General features: G+C 33.5%; 2 protein-coding genes and 1 non-coding gene across 3 annotated transcripts in view; 1 reads left to right on the top strand and 2 right to left on the bottom strand.

The window, feature by feature from the left end:
* Nucleotides 1–124: 124 nt before the first annotated feature.
* Nucleotides 125–10,537, bottom strand: LOC123708980 (cilia- and flagella-associated protein 52). Its single transcript, XM_045660041.1, has 16 exons — nt 10,395–10,537; nt 9,765–10,027; nt 9,218–9,422; nt 8,728–8,863; nt 8,395–8,543; nt 6,915–7,060; nt 6,450–6,643; nt 5,990–6,138; nt 3,858–4,003; nt 3,287–3,438; nt 2,545–2,689; nt 1,793–1,885; nt 1,334–1,477; nt 793–951; nt 480–624; nt 125–222 (listed from the first exon to the last, which is right to left on the bottom strand). The coding sequence occupies exons 1-16, from the start codon at nt 10,438–10,440 to the stop codon at nt 161–163; spliced, it is 2,334 nt and encodes a 777-aa protein (XP_045515997.1). The 5' UTR covers nt 10,441–10,537; the 3' UTR covers nt 125–160.
* Nucleotides 5,470–5,672, bottom strand: LOC123709158. The gene has a single exon (XR_006753702.1). It is a non-coding gene; the product is annotated as a small nucleolar RNA U3 (small nucleolar RNA).
* Nucleotides 10,538–12,918: 2,381 nt separating the features above from the next.
* The window catches only part of LOC123708349, a 29,760-nt gene continuing 24,962 nt past the window's right edge, over nt 12,919–17,716 (top strand). Inside the window, exon 1 of the mRNA XM_045659025.1 lies at nt 12,919–13,294. The gene's annotated coding sequence lies outside the window, so the exon portion shown is untranslated. The remainder of the gene's footprint in view (nt 13,295–17,716) is intronic.

Raw genomic sequence — 17,716 nt, forward strand, 5'->3', positions numbered from 1 at the left:
TTTTTTAAGATACGGACAAAAATTACAATAAGAACTATAATTTTTACGAATACATAGATATATATTATAGATTATTATTTTTTTTATGTAATTGAAAATGTATTTAATATAATAAAAAAATTAGTACAATAGCAGTCTTCATTTATTTAATTATAGCTTTTCATTTTCGATCACCACTCCCACTGACATATTCCTTACTGGTTGTTCGAGTTGGTAAATTGTCTAAAAATATAATAATGTTAAACATGATATTTTTTGAAGACTTTAATAAAATATTATATTAAGTTGAGGATTTTTCACAATTCATTTCCATTAATATAAATAAATTCAATTTAATATTTTGCAAATGGAGGCCATTATAATATTTTAGTCCATGACCTATTAAATCTACAACATAGTAATTAATGTTTAATGTGAAATTTTACTACCATATAATAGGCTACATTACGAATAAAAATTCAAAATAGGCTAAACATTACCTGGTGGACGACAACACTTGACAGTGTTGCTAGTATTTTTTCCATTATTCGCACTTGTGTTAGAAGTAATTGAGCGTGCCGTATCGCACGGACAGCACGAGTGTACGCTACTACGCGTCGTATCCATTGCTCCAATCTTTTCTTCCTAAACAAAAGACGTCGTGTTCTAAGTAATACCTAACAATACAGCATTTTGTATAAAATAAAAACGACAATTGTTAAAGGGTTACGTTTTCGTGAAAGTGTTTCCAGTAACATACTTTCACTTTAGTTAAAAAATAGTAAAGCCTAATGTCAAATTCATAAAATTTACTTTAGAAGGTCTTGCAGGTATTTTAGGTTGTCTGTCTCCCGCAGCTTTCTGAGTAGGTTTTTCTTCGAGAGGCAAGCGGAGTTCCTCTTGCAACCCTTTTGGTACTTTGGATATACTGTTTCTCACTGATGGAGGTTTCGAGTATTTTTGTATGTATTGCTGCAAAAAATAACTATTTTGTTATACTATCTGGTTAAAGAAAAGTTATTTTTAACATTTTAATTTCTTTACCAATATTCATTCAAGTTAATTGAAATCACAAATTAACCGTTTCATGAGCACTTTCGCGTATTACTAGTTCTATTATGCTCTATCCTAAATACATTTATGTTAAATACAGTATTTAACGATACATATACTTTTGAACTTTTTTTTATAAAAAAAGCCATAGGCAAACGTGCAAGAGGTTGTTATGTGCTCGCTAGTACGTGTATTTTTATTAGTTCTTTCTTAACCCCTCAAGGGACCCCCGTAAGAGACACCTTTACATAACCTTGAGCGAGCTACGTATATTTTTTCTCTCAGCCCATGTATTTATTACCTCTGGCATTTTCCATATGATAATGCTGCCAGCCGCACAGCAACTAACAATATTTTTTGCATCGGGACTAAAGCGGCAACATGTTACCGCACCAGCGTGTCCAAGCCCAGTGTGTGTGTAGATACCCTCTTGGTATTTCCATAACTGTAATCATTCTAAATATAGTATAGCAGTTATATTGCCGATATGAGTTATATCATTAGGTATCAATAACTGTAAACCGTTAGTATATTGAAACTAATAAATTGACTTGTGATGAAATAATTTAAAAATATGTTCCTCTTTCAATAGAATTCCAGTCTTATCTAAACGATTTTTTTTAAATTATTTACAGCAGTCCTAATCAGGAAAACATCGAATTTGTAGCACTTGCATAAATCAAAGAATTTTACGGTACAGTTATGGCCTTTAACTTTGTTCATTGAAGACAAACAAAACATATTTTTAATATTATAATACCTTGACCATTTGATCATTGCCACCAGTCACAAATAATTCTCCGTTTTGCGTGATATGTAATCCATTGACAGCTCCTACTTTGCTTGCTTCTAACTGCAAGTATTAAAAATGTATATATACTATTCATAGAAGTTAGTAATGTTTATTATATAACAATACATAATAATACAAACAATATACATAAGTAAAATAAATAAATCAGTGGCGCTACAACCTTTTAGGTCTGGACCTCAAATTTCTGTATCTGTTTCATGATCATTTTTTAATCGAATAGGCAAGTAGGTGATCAGCCTTCTGTGCCTGACACACACCGACTTTTTGCGTCTAAGGCAAACCGGTTTCCTCACGATGTTTTCCTTCACCGTGCGAGCTAATGTTAAATGCGCACATAGAAAGAAAATCCATTGGTGCACAGCCGGGAATCGAACCTAGGACCTAAGGGATGAGAGTCGCACGCTGAAGCCACTAGGCTCACACTGCACGACAAACAATGTATATAAAGGAATAATAATAATTCACAATCGAAAACAACAAGGATAGCAGTTAACGCTATAGTAAATGACATAGGTGAGTTCAGTAATTCATTATTTATATGTAAGGTATACTTAAGCGGTCAAACATAATAATTATCTAAAATATTTGTATATAGAGTTTTACTATAATATAATTAAAACAGTGGTAATAAAAATAAATTTCGAATAGTTATTGGAATTATTTTATTACATTATATATTATTGTTAAAATACACTCACTTCCCTAGCTAAGTTTCCACTTCCAGTCTCCCAGTAGGCCACGCGTCGATCTGTCCCACCCGTCAATAACTGACACCCGAGTGGCTCAAAACATACGCACATAAACAACGTATTTGCGTACATCACTTGACGACGTGACAATGAGCTAAAATGAAATTGATATGTAATTTTTTTATAGATTTAATTATGTATTTAATATATTTGCCGAAAATCATCGAGTACTGTTAAGGAAAACGTACAAAAAGCGTAGAAGGCTGAACAACGTAACGCCTTTAAAAAAAACTAATTCAAGTTTGTTATATTAATCGTGTATAATCGTGTTTTAATTTTCAGCAGTACAACCGTAAAAGTTTATAAATTTTCTAGTAAGCTTAACACGATTTAAAAGTCTAAGTACATAGGGGGTACCCTATGAGTACCCTTTTAGCTCAAATAAGGAGGTATATAAGGCTACAGCGTAACCAATTACTATTTTAAGTTAATTACATAATATGGCAAACGAAACCATAGTGTACCGAGAATTTAACCATACACTTATAGTATTTTAGTTTCCCTTCTGAATCGGCGAGTATTGCTATTCTGGAAACCTCTTAAATTTTCAATAAATCCTGGAATCAATGGCTCAGTAGAAATTAAACCTCGTTTCCTTGTTAAACATTCATTTTAAGCGTGTTGCATTCTTACGCAAAACTTGAATAAACAAAGACTAGATAAGGCGGTTTATATACTATGAAAATATTACACAAGATCCCATATAATGCACGAGCCATCGGTCCCTGCACTAACAGCTTCCATATTGTTGGGAGACACTTGTATAGCGGATACGGGACTCTTGTGTTCCTTTAGAACTTTCTTCAAAGACTGGCACTCAGGCTTTATATCCCATACACGCACCTTAAAATGAACAGTTATACAAACAGCTTGTAAAAGTTTATATAAATATTAATAAAGCGTTAAATATATTCTAGAAGAATCCAAGCCTATTGATAAAACAACCTGTAACTGTAGTTACATTTGAGTCTGACCTAGTTTTTCAAACTCTTTGTATACTTATGACCACCGGGCAGCCGTTCGATGGTTTTGATGATAGAAATGTTATTTTACATATAGAGCGATGCAACACTGCTACGAAATCGAATGCCTAATCAATCTCCGACTGACTTTATGAATTTCATAAGTCACGAAAATTATATTTTAGCTACGATTTTGAGATTGGAGATCATGTAAAAAGTATTCGTCAAAAGCTCTAAGGCTTTATCAACAAGGAACAAAGATAGTGCTTTAATTCAAAAATTATATGTACAAAACACTACCTGTCCTTCACAGCCTCCTGATATGAGGGTTCTACAATCCGTGGTCATGTCAAGGGCTGATGTGCCTTTATTATGAGTATTGAAAATGCAGTACATTAGTCTGCCAGTGAGTGGTGTAAACGCTCGTATGTTGCCGTCGTTCCAGCCTTGTAAATATTAAAACAATATACTTAAAAGTTATATCTATAGGTGTTCTGAAAGTATATTAAGCCAAATAGACAATCGTAAGTTAAAAAAGTACAAAACTTGTTCAAAATTACTAAATACATATACGTAGTTGGTCCTAAAGTTCTGTCACTGGCACATTATTTTTAAATTTCGAACATGATTTAAAAAAAAAATATTGCATTCTATTTTTGAATGTTTGACTATTGTTTTAAAACAAAAAAACAATCACTATCCGTAATTTTTCACAATGGAGTGGACATTGAAAGAAAACCGAATAGCTTTTATTACGTTGCACTTGTGGGCATTTGCCGAGTACCTTTTTCAGGAGGCTCAAAAATGTGAATATAACGCTTAGGTTTATGTACCGTACTATTAACAGTTACAATGAAGTCTCCAGTGTTGAGGACAAGAAAAGAACTGGCCGACCACGCTCCGCAAGACCAGCAGTAATCATAGCTATCGAGGCGCCGATAGCAAGAAACCCTGTCCGAAAACAGAAGTCATCGACTTCTGTTTTCGGACTTTGCTGATAGGTGTCAGTAGGAAAGGTTTTAAATGAAGTCTTACACTTACTTAATGCTCGTCTAAAAGCAATAATGCTTAAGAGATCGCGGGTGTACGCGAAAAACCGGCACCATGATATTTCCTTTACGGACGAAAAAAAATTCGATATTGAAGAGAAGTACAATAAACATAATGATAGAGTTACGCTAGGAGTTCTAAAGAAAAGGGGATCAAAACCAGTGCGAAAGTGTAACAAGAGACGGTTTTGAATCGGCTTGTCATAGCCCGGCCCAGCACGATATTTGCGGAGCATCACTTCGTGTTCCAACAGCACTCTTAGCCTGTCAAGACCACTAAAGCCTGGTTTGAGCCTCAAAACATCAAACTCTCAATAGCTTTATTAATATAGGTAAACAAGTACACTTATGAACGTCAAAAAAGAAGTTACATTAATGGTAAATTTTGATCTACTACCAGTTCGACTTAATTATATATGAGGATTGGCCTTCCTCCAGTCCGGACTTTAATGCTTTGGACTATATAAAATGTGGCAGGTCTTAGAGAGGAAGGTATGTGGATAAACCACATAAAAATTTGGAGAGTTTGATCTTCAAAAGTAGTCACTGAAATCGACATAAATACGGTGCGTACTGCGATACACGACTAGCCGCGGCGCTTAAGGGCTTGTAATCTGTATTTAAAATAAGGGAGGTCATTTCGAATAATGGTGAATTTATTTGAATAATATGCCATTTTTAATAATTAATTAATGTATGTACTATATATTGATATACCACTCATTAAAAACTGATCAGTACTTTTGCTTTTATCATTATTTCAACTTGGGACCGACCACGTACTATGTACATATCTGATATAGACTATAGGGGGCCTAAATGAGAGATGATCTAAGTTTTCATTATTTATAAAAGTTAAAAAAGCCACTCAGACAGCGACAGTACCCCACGCTTTTCCGCAAGCGGAAAAGTGAACGATCATCGAAGGCTAATGACTTACGTCACTGCCCGCCTCACGCTCAGGGCACCGCGCCACGTCTCCTCATCATGGCTGGAAATATCCCACGTATTGTGAGAAGTTGCGTGAAGAGCTTACTATAGAAATGATCCTATGAAGTAAGGTCTTAACGAAATATTTTGTCGCGGAAAATAAGTACGACATCAAATATACTTCAGTACCGCGTTTTATTAACCACTATATTGGGCTACCGACATCTAAGATTCGCGTTATAAAACTAACGTGCGCGCGCGCATGCTAATGGCTGTTTGTTCGCGACATCTAGTGAAGCTTTTTGTTACTAATAATGTGGAATGAATAATGATAGCGCACTGTTTTACCCAATATTGAGCTTGATAATTTTGATAGTTTAAATAACTTACATATTAAGCTTTGAAATGACTCTCGTAAGCACCGTATTTTTTAAAACGGTACAATATACAAACCAGATACAATAGATTTCCCATCAGCAGAGAAGAGAACCGATGAGCAGATAAAGTTAGGAACAACGATTCTTAGCAACTCCTGCGCAGTTTTCACGCACCACACTCTTACGTCACCTGCACCTGCCGTCGCAAATACTCCGGACATACCTCTGAAAAATATGATTATTTTGATAATACATCTAAAAACTTGCTATAAGTTAGGTAAAATAAATATATGTAACACTAAATCGATTTTTCTTATCTATAAACATGTTTTAAAATTTAAACAATATGCGATTTTAGAAGAAAGAAAACGTTCCTGTAGATTCAAAATATTTTATTCAGACAGACTCTCTAAGAATGTTCTACACTCATTTGCTTTAATATTCCATATATTACGGCATATTTGCGATCGATCCATTTCATCACCATTAGTTACGTAACGTTATATTTTCATACGTTTCGTTTTTTTTACTCTTACCTCGGAAAGGCGATGTGATTGATGGCGCATCGTGGGCACGTAACAACGAGTGTAGGTTCAAATGTGTGTATGTTAATAGCGTATATCTCGCTTGTCCGTGTGCCAGCCAATAGGAGACGCTTATCACCTCGCAACTGAGGTGTCTCCATTATCTCCAGCGATGTTATACTACCGTTTAATTTTACGCTTTTTAACTAAATAAAAATAAATCATTAGTTGTTTCCTTTTTTGAGATTTTAATGTGGATAAAGCTCAGCTGGATAATGAATGTCAACATTGGTTTAATCTTTAGGTCAAACAATAATTATTTCGGGTCTATCTTGCAGGATCGTAGGCCCGTTGCGGTGTTGCGGGATTCCCTACTATGGCTTACGTTTACGAAATATATTTTTCAATATTAATATCTTTTGTCTTCGTATTCGGCGGTTCATATATAATCATAACTACCCGTACATAGATACTTACGGCTTTATAGTGAGGTTTATTTGGGTCTACTAATTTTCCCTTGGGAAAAGTTCCCTTCCAGTTGATCTCATCTAATATGTCTATCATTCCGTCCCCAGACCCCACGATAAGGCAGCCATCGTCCATAATCATTATTGTCTCAATGCCTAAAACATAATTTTTGAGACCAGTGAGCTCTTACGGATATGTGTCTGTACCATGTAGCACGCGTTATAAAAACTTAATCAGTGTTACTATATAGAATTAATAATTTGTAGTTACGGGTTTGTCTCTTTTCTTCACAATTCTAACACGCCTTAATGGAAAGAGAAGTAATTTAGTCAACCGCGTAATAATTTAGTTTCTAAGAGTAAGTGAATCGAAGTTTTTAGTATTGCCTTCTAGATAAAGTAACCCATTAAATTTATATTCATATTGCTTGGAACTGCTGTGCAGTGAATATCTACGAGTGTAATAACCCATAAACAATATAAATTACAAAACAAAAAGTATGAGTGTATAATATCCTTTTAGTTATAAATAATTAATAATCATTGAGTTCAGAGCAAAGTAACGAAAAACTACAGAGAACCGTTGACAATTTATACCGTGCAATAAGTCCTGCAAACAAAGCGTCGTCATGACACTGTCTAAAGCAATTGTTTAATCTTAACAGTCGATGACCACAAAGCTATAGTAAAATGTATCGATCTCCATCCTTTGCAAACATTGGCAATTTTTTTGGATCCTAGCGATCACACTTTAAATCAATTTAAAGACAAATCTACCTATTCAGTAAGAAAGCTATACACACATCTTAGCGATCTGATATTACAATCTCCATGAACTAACAAATCCGGACACATCTAAGAACAGACGTTTTGTATTCCCAAAGCCAAAGCGAAGGACTGTGTTTGGTTAGCGCTTGTTTGTATTTAGGAACGGGCCCCCCTTTATGATAAACTTTCCCAATCTATGGATTCTGACGTAGTCAAAATATCCAGATATAATTACGCATATTATATCTTGGCCTGAGTCTGAGGTGCCAAAAAATAACACGCTTATCACAACCCTGTTAAAAGTGTTTTAAACATGTACCAGTCGTTCTAGCTAGCGATATACAAATTTTGTCACCACCTACTTTTTCATGAATAAAGTTTTTATTATTTATTAAATATGTTACTTATAAAATTAAGTGATACGCATTGCAAAATATCGTAGGGGTGGCAGGGGTCAATAGAGCTTTAGGCGGACACATTTCTGCGTGTCTTTTATTAACTACGTTGCTTTTTTAAAAATATTATCCATTATTTTCAAAATAATTACTGTTCCACGAGGAAACTAGTCCGAGTCAGTCACAAGGAGTGAGTTCCTGTAACGCCAATTCAAGTAATTCGCAGAGAAAAGCTATTTTAGTAAAGTGTAAATTCTTGGTTTTAAATTGATGGTAAAATTAAAAGTAGAAAAATAATAAGAGGCACTTCAGAGAGAATGACATTACCTTGACTGTAGCATAAGGACTCAGGTCGTTTTCCTTTCTTCCAAGGACCGCATTTTGCCAAACAGCCGAGTAAAGATGGCTTGCAATGCGACACATCTTCCATTGGATCCGGAGGATAGTTTATAGAGAATTTTATCATATCACCCGATCTATAAACATGCTTTCTTGTACTTTATTTGTCGATTATACATGCCAGTAAATCAAAACTATTTACTAATATTAAAATATATGAAGAGGCTGAAGTTTTGCTAGCAATGGTTTCAGTTTTGTTTAAATTTAATCAAAATATTGTAAATGGAACTTATTATTAATTTTTAGAAGTTCCATTATTACGTTGTTCCAGCTATCCCATAGGAGTCATCGTGGCTGATCGCAATGCAGCGTACACTCCTACGCAATTTTCCTAACGTTACATCGACAACATCTAGGTTCTTGCTCGCCGCACGAATATTCCATACTCGAAGGTTCGCTAAAATCAAGTATAGGCAATCTTAAAAAAAGGCTTATCTACTTATTACCATTAGAGTCCCACCAAGTAACGTAATACTTCGGATATAATACTAATATGTTCGCCAAATAGAACTATGACTGTCTAGGTATTTACGAACGAAAATCATAAGGGCTATTACGAGACAAATTTAGGTACCTATTTAAAAACTGGCAACGCTTTTGTACCTAAGCCTCCAAACTTTGCAGGTGTCAATGCCAGTGATAGGCACTTAATTAATGATAAGCATTTAGAGGTGAAAAAACAGCCGAATACTTATTAATACATTCATTAGTTCCCTTAGATTTTAATACCTAGAATCACCACGTTACTTACAATCACCACCAGTAACAAACGAGTTCATGCGTTGTGACAGTGCAGTAAGTGTGACAGCGTCGCCCGTGGTTAGTCTAGAAGCTGCCGCTGTACCCGTAGCAGCTCCAGCGACACAGTCCCATAACACCACGCAGCCATCGTCCCGCCCACCCAAAGATATCATGTAGCGCTCATCCGAAGAGAATGTGAGCGCTTCGACTCGCACCTAGATTTTTTAGGTATATATCAATAGATAACAGCAACAATTTATATTTTAAACATAGGGAAATCTGTGGTTACTAACATTATATGAAAAATGTTGAAGAATTTTGTTTATTTGGCATTAAAAAGTACATAGTTGATGATAGTCGATTTATCAAAAGAGGCTTAGGACATCACGCTAACACCGAACGAATGCGGATGGAAAAATAATATTTTGTTAAGCGATATAAAAAAACAAACAAAATTTTTTGTATTGCATTTTTTTTTACAATATATTATATTGTATATTAACAATGTGGAACATCTATTTGATGTGAAATCAATGTCCAGTTTTCCTAATGCTTACCTTATGAAGTTCGTGTGTACCAAGAAGGGTCCTCTTTTTAAAATCCCAAACTTTGGCAGATGCCTTGAAACCGATGTGGTTGATTTGACCAGACCCGATATATGTCCCCTTAGGCGATATAGCTACAGTCGACACGCTATTTGTATGGCCGCTAAGAAAATACATCGTTTTGGTTTTCCAATCTTGAATACATACTTTATTGCCCATGGGGTACACTATATGGTCACCATCTGGATGTACTTTTAGTCCCCTTATTGCTGACCCTGTATATTTTGAATAATGAATATGCGAAGAAAAGGTAGACGCAATATTTGTTTACGCAAGATTACGCTCTGTATAACGTCTCCTAAGTACTTTGAATTCTAGGAATCATTCTTGTCACACATTCGACACTTTGGTAACAAAACGCATCAAAATTGATTTAAGTTACTATTTAGGCTCTATTAATACTGTGGAAATGATTTACCTATTTATTACACGCATCGAGTATTTGGATGTTTAAGAATACAAAAAAAAAAACGCTTATGTGTCTTACATAGGACGATCGTCTAGTAATAAAAATCAAAGGGTTTGCATTTCTGCATTCTGTTTCTATACACATTTGTAGCTATGACATTAATGAAATCTTACCATCAAATCCTATAATTGAATATGGTTCTAAGCTTTTCACATCCATTTTAATTAATATAAATAACTAAAAATTCTTTACTAAATTGTAAAAATATATATTTTAAGTAATAAGTAATTCTTTAAGGCTGGTTTTCTGCCTTGACAATGTTTGAAAATAATGTGTTGCTATGGAAATAAATCAAACATAAACAATGTTGTTTATGGTGATATATATATGTCGCAGCCAATTAGCTTAATTAGCCATTCAATTAACAGCCTAGCCTTTTCACTAAACGGTGCCGTTTACCTAACCATTGATCCAAGTCATTTGCCTAGCTGTTCGGTCAACTGGCTGACCATATATAATGTCTATACCTTATTGCAAGTTCTCCTCAAAAATAACTTTTATTAAGATGCTGTCTTATTAGATATCTAGAGGATACTTAAGTCCTTGGTGAAAAATTAATAAAGTGGTTACTATAAAACATTTGGTAGTGGAAAACCTAATAAGGTTACGTTAAATGTGTAATTGGAGAACTGGCATGACTTAGACCCAAAAATCTGTAAATTTAGACAGGCTGTAATATGTTCAATTCTTTCCTTGATCAATGAAACAAGATCCACAATACTTTGCAATGCCTCTGGAGTATAATTTCAGGAAATTTATAAAAAAGGGTTCAGCTTATAGGTAGATTAAAAAAAAAAATTCAACAAAATCATTAAGAAACATTATTTTAAAAATTTATTACATGTTATAATTATGTTACTTAAGTAAATTAACTATTTAAATTATGATCTAAGCTTATATTTTATTTTCAGTCACAGTGACATGAAATTTCATGATCATGATCATTCACAAAAATATTATTTAAATGTTGATTTAGAAATAGAATTTAGAAATTTTTAAATAAATCATAAAGCAGAAACTTAAGTCTTAAAGAGGTATTTACATATATATATTATTATATTTTTAGATAGTGATTAAGTATAAAGTGGTTACTTTCGTCCTGAACACCGTCGTCTGACTTCTTCTTCTTTGTCAGAAATGTCTTCCTTGGCAAGATCTGCCATTCGCTTAATATCATTTATCATATATTGTTTGACTATTGACAGATACTCAGGAAGCTAAAAAAAACAGAAATTATAGATGTCAACTAGAGTTTCATTGATATGATTTAATATAAATATTGAGAGATAGGTTTCATTATTAACTTCACTATTAACTGGAAATAATAAAAGTTAAAGAGATCCAAATCCTTCGAGTTGAACCATTCTTTTGTTATTGTTGACCATTTATCATTATGTTAAGAATGTTACTAAATACAACCCGATGTGCTTGTTTGTGACGGAGTGTTGTTCATAATTCAAAAATCTGGAAGTGTTTGGTTAAGTGACTGAAACCCTAGTGCAAAAAATACTATGCAGTTATTATAAAATATTATGTTTACAGCAGCACAAAAATTATAATGTCAAGCGAAGGAGTTTAGTGAGTTACGAGTTCATTTTTTAAAATTCAATATGCCGTTGTTCGTACGTACGTACCAGTAAATCGTCTTCCTTTTTCCCGAGTTGAACAAATGCACATCTCGCTGCATGACTTTTGTGTTCTTCCCACGGATCATCACTCGACTCCCAACCATCCAACTCCTTACCACATAGAAAACATTTAGCAGCATCAGCATCTTCTACTCCAGTAGCAACGGAGTAGAATCCAGCCTCTGCCATGTTACGGATATTACACCGGTTTTGGTCACTAAATGGCCAATTTTTAAATGTTTTAACTCGCTCCTCTACCATAAATAACGGAGTGTTTTCCATTTCAATTATTCTAACAACAGAGTAAAAAAGATATACTTTTTGTTAAAAGAAAAAGATGTTTAAACTTTAAAGCAAAAGAATTCGTTGTAGAATTCAAAAGTTTTATGTCAATAGTCAAATTGAAGTAGAAGATAAACATCATAGATGATATTTGTTACTTTGTAGCTGGCATTCGTTAGTTACAGGTTCAAGCGACGCCAAAAGTTTATAGAGAAGTTAAATTTGGTTTATCTACTAATTAATTGTTGTAATAATCTTCGGTTGAATGTTATTAAAACTTAATTCTACATTTTGTTTTCTATATGATGGTTGACAGCTCTTGAAACTAGATTAAAATTTTATTGACGTTCTGTATTCGGGCCTTTGTCACAATTTTGTTCATATAAGTTCTAGTTCAACATTATAGAAAAATAAAGAGGGCCTACACCTGAATTAATTAACAATAGATAAATTTAAAAAAAACTTGAGCTATTTTGTGCAAATTGAAAATTATTGGTTTCATTACTTTTGTGAAATATATTATATTTCTATAATTTAAATGTTTGTACCCAATAATAAATAATTTTGTCTCGATTTACAAAAAAACATAAATGATGTTATTAATATTAGTACAGAGCACGTTAGTTTCTAAAAATTGTTTACCTGTGGTAATTTTTTGACATTTGTGTCTATCGTTCTCAGTTTTGCGTTCATTTCAATGACCAATCATAAATCATTCATCATTCGTAGATCGTTTGCATCATTTAACATTTTGCTCCATGTTCCCTGTACTAGTTACCACTTGCCAATGTGTTTCAATTTATTTACATAGATACAGAAACTAGAAAGTAAACGTAAATTTGGTCTTTTGAAATAAAAGCGATCTCATTTTAATATTTACATATCTCGTACGTAATAAAATTAAGAATATATACCTTGATACAAATAAATAAGCAATAGTTACGTTAATCGAAACAAGTGCCTGAACGTAAAGAATAATTATTCTTTTGTTATTCTATTTGAGATAGGCTTTCTATAAGATTAATTAAGTGTTACGCGTTTTAACTAGTATTGCGATGGTCCGAGCTGTTTTCTAGCATCGTCCAGTGGTGTAAAACAATTTGGTAAGTGGTTTTTAATATATATTTTAGACTTTAAATAATACTGTCACTCATCACTTGTTAATATATTACCTTGAAAAGATTTAGGTGAGAGGTAATAATTACTTTTACTCTTTATAGCACCTATATATTCTCATTTTGTCTTATTTAATACATTCAATATAACTGTTTCTTAGTTTTTGATAAGCTTTTTTATCATAATGATTTTTTTCATTACTATAGGACCATTCTATGCTTTGTTTATGTAATTTTGATAAATATATAAAGTAAAAATCTAAGTTTAATGTTTGGTTTAATAATAAATGTTTGGAAACCCTCTCCTAGTTGATGATATTACCATAACAATCTTACGAAGCAAACTAATGAGTTTACCTGAATTTTCTACACCGAGACTATAAACATGTTATTTTTTTTCTCATGTGTTCTCTTACATAAGAATATTTTTATAAGTGACAAATTAAGTCTACCTATTCATAATATGTAACTACTGTAATATATATATGAGTTTTTACAACTTCTGTAACAATGGAAAATTTTGTAACAAATTTATAGGTTATAACTGCGTTAGCTATAACCATATACCTATATGGTTGTCATACATTATATTTTTGTGCCTCTAAACAAATTCTATATAAATGGTTGATGTAATCAATTGCTTTATTATTATATAATTGTAACCAAATTTTATATTTTGTACAAACACTTTTAGTGTAAAGTATAATAGTAGCCTCATGCACTTCTAAACATGAAACAACCTTCCAACCAGTATAAATAATAGCATCAAAATATATAAGAGAAAAACCTTCAACCAATTCAAAACAGTCAGATTTTGTGTGTTAGTAATATGTTTTCAATTTAAATCAATAGTTCCTGAGATTTGTATCTTAACAATACAATTAAACTTTTAATTTAGATTTTCATAAGGTGTTATAGAATTTTTCATAGAAATTCAGTTAAGGTTTCGTTGTTTGGCAATTCGGTAATCGCCTTATGTGACATAAAACTGGAACATCGCGGGAGGTCAGGGGATATTTCCGGGATAGGCTGGAATCAATGCGAAAAGCGCACTGCAGGCAGACCTGTTTCGTATATTATATATTATACTAAAATATATTTAGTGCCATGTTTCGTTATCACTCTAGACCTCAGCCATGCAAATATGAGTTCGCGTATCCTATTGTGATCGACTGAAGATAGATAAAGGCCGGGCAATTTTTGTTTAACCCACCAAACCTCTAATGAATCCGTTTCTCGTAAAAATAATTCGTTGAAACGTTGATATTTACCCTTGTTACATACAAGGGCTGTGCTAATCAAAATCTCGTGTCGTTCTAAAGAAATTAAATTTATTTATTTACACTTTATTACGATTAGGAGGACACAGTAAAGTTTTAAATACGTAGTGAAATGAACGTCCCCTTCCAGACAATCCGAATAAAAAGATATAAACAATTGTGACGACTTACATGAAATGCGAAAGTTTTAGTTTTTGTTCATAACGTTATTCGTTAGTCACAGTATATATCCATATAATCATAATAATATGATTAATATGATTTGGCATCAAGGTTACAGAGGGAAGCTCTACAGTTTATTAGATTAGTATACACAATACAGCGTTTTAGAAAAGTATTGTTAATCAAGAACCCTTTATATTCGATACAGCTATTCCCCAATCAAGTGATCATTAGTCTATTGATGGCTGTAATTAGGACCAATTGGAAACTGAGGTCAATTTATTTTCAGATTGTTCTCGAATACCTTCAGGGATGAGTTACACGTGACATACAATTACTGGAGTTCTTTATTGCTATGAGTGATGAATGTTACTTTTCTGAATCTAGATGAAACTATTTATCTAAAAGTGCAATATCTCAATTCATTCATTGAACACTTTAAATAACAATTACGACCATACAATATATTTGTTTTATTTTAACTCTCAAATCGTTTCATTTTGATAAAAAGTAATGGAAAATCGTAAACAATATTTGCTTCATAGAATTTTCTGCGGAGTATGAAAATTCACGCATCAGATAGCATGTTAAATGTATGAATAGGATTTTTCCACACCATGGGTCGTCGGATAAATTAAATGATGTTTACTTCTGTTCTTTAACTGATAAGAGAATATTGTTTAATCAAAATAACATTTAAATTTTAAAAATATGTATATAAGATTTTTAATATGTATATTGTCGCGTTAATATAAATGAGATTGGTAATTTTGGTCGCATCTTTGTGTCCAACAAATCTCTGCGTTACTGATATTTAATAACCTCCGTTGGTACAAATAAAGCAAATAAGGATTTCTGTTAATATACTTTTAATACGGTGGTACAAAGTATTCACATTAGTGTGATTAAAGCCTACCATGTTTTGCGTTCCATTATTGTTACAGTACAGTACAAGTACGGAATTCATTTACTTCAACAAAACTTCTGCAGGTACAAAGAGTGCACAGAAATTAAAAAATAAAAGCATCTGCCGTGTTAGGAACACCTCCCACAGGTATCTGGGTCAGCTATTTGTGATAAAATGAAACTGTCGCGCTAGATTATTAAGCTCTAAATAATTATTTCTGATTTTAATCAGCTAGCTTAGTGACATTGATAGAAATAATTGTCATTGGCTGCGCATTGTCACATATAGAAAGTTCATGGTCTTAGGTCGCATTGTTGATTGATATTGTTATTCTGTTACTGTTAACTATTCATTAAGCAATTTCACATTTTATTAATCACCAGTGTTATAATCGTGGACTAAAATGAGTCGTGTCGAGTCGAGAATTTAATTACGTTTTTTGACGTTTATTAGTGTACAATGAGTTACATAAATAAATATATTCTGACCACATTTCCGCTAATAACCAAAATAAACGCAGTCATTATAAAGTCGTAATATTACGCTATTTTGAAAAAATCTGTTATCATATATTAAAAATAGCTTTTGGGTTTATTTTACTCCATTATAATCGAAAGATAAAATATGTTTACTAAATACTTGAAGAAAAAAAAGTACTTCACTTTAATGGTTTGGTCGAACAGCCGACGGGGCGGGACGGCGACGCGAGCTGAGCAGTTGTAATTTACTAAATAATATAGGACATGACAGATGCCAACAGTCGCGTCGCGTCACCGTCACCAATACAAAAAAAGCACGGCGGGACGGGGCACGAACGTGGTGTGAGCGTGACGCTACACGTTGTGTTCTATGGATATTCGTTTTAGTAGTCAAACAGACAGCGGGACGGGAAACGTCACGCCCGACTCGAAGCCAGCTTTGTATTCGTCTACAAAAGACAGGAGTCACATGGAGAGAGTTGAAAAACTCATCAAAAGTGTTCGAGGCCACATTTTTTTGTATGATTTGGGCCATCCCCAATACAAAAATGCGAGCTTAAAATCAGCTATTTGGGAATCAATATGACGGCAGCTCAATGTAAGTGGTAAGTAACAGTACATCATCAGTCATTTATTATATCATTATTAAAATATCATATAATAATTATAAAATCTTATTTTAAGTGAACGCTCTTGATATGTCCGATGTTTCCGAGGGTTCCGAGGCTTAATTGGGCTCAAAAGAAAAAGAATCTCCCTTCATTATTCTGTAGTTATGTAGAAATCAAGCTGCTTTGACAATATATATAGCAGTATCAACCTCCTATAGGTCCTATAGGTATATATCAATATCCTATAACCTCTCTATAGGTCTATGAAAGATCCGATATTTTTGTGCCAAAGTACTAAAACTGTTTTCAACAACTCGTCTGACCCGACAAAGTCGATAGTTGATTTTTTTTCTTTCTGTTGTTGTGTATAACCGCTGCTCTAGAAATAGGCCGCAGTAAATATTCTTTTAAAGCAAAACCTTCATCTCTGATTAACACTTGAGGTGTAGTGTCTTCATTTCCAGGAAGAGGTTTTGGGGGTAACTGTGATTTGCCATTTAGATCGATAAAATATAGAATTTTCGAAGATTCCGCTATCGCTCAATCGTGTATAGTTTCCGATATCAACATGTGAATGTGATGAATTTATAAAATGGATCCACAATCGCAAGCAAAACGATGGAGAAAAAATGTTTATAGCAAAAATAATTTGACCGCTGTTAAGGCTACCACTGTCGATACGTCCATTAATCCGAATGGAGTAGTCGTCGTCCAAAATCGTCCCATGAATGGTAAAAAAATATTCCATTTGGATGGACGTCAGGCAGCTCTGGATTTCCAAACGGATTGAAATCCGTGCGTCCAGGCCAAATGGATGTCATCCGCGGCCGTCCGTCATTTTCAGAAACGTGCGCCACGCCATATGGAAGCAGTCCGAATTGTCCGTGAATGGGCGAAACGGCGTCCATTTTTTTGTGGTTATTGTTTCACTTTATGTTTTGATGTCGATGGTGGTGCATGTGCTGTGTATT

The sequence above is a fragment of the Pieris brassicae genome, chromosome 4 (genome assembly GCF_905147105.1).
Source record: "Pieris brassicae chromosome 4, ilPieBrab1.1, whole genome shotgun sequence".
In the NCBI taxonomy this organism is placed as follows: domain Eukaryota; kingdom Metazoa; phylum Arthropoda; class Insecta; order Lepidoptera; family Pieridae; genus Pieris; species Pieris brassicae.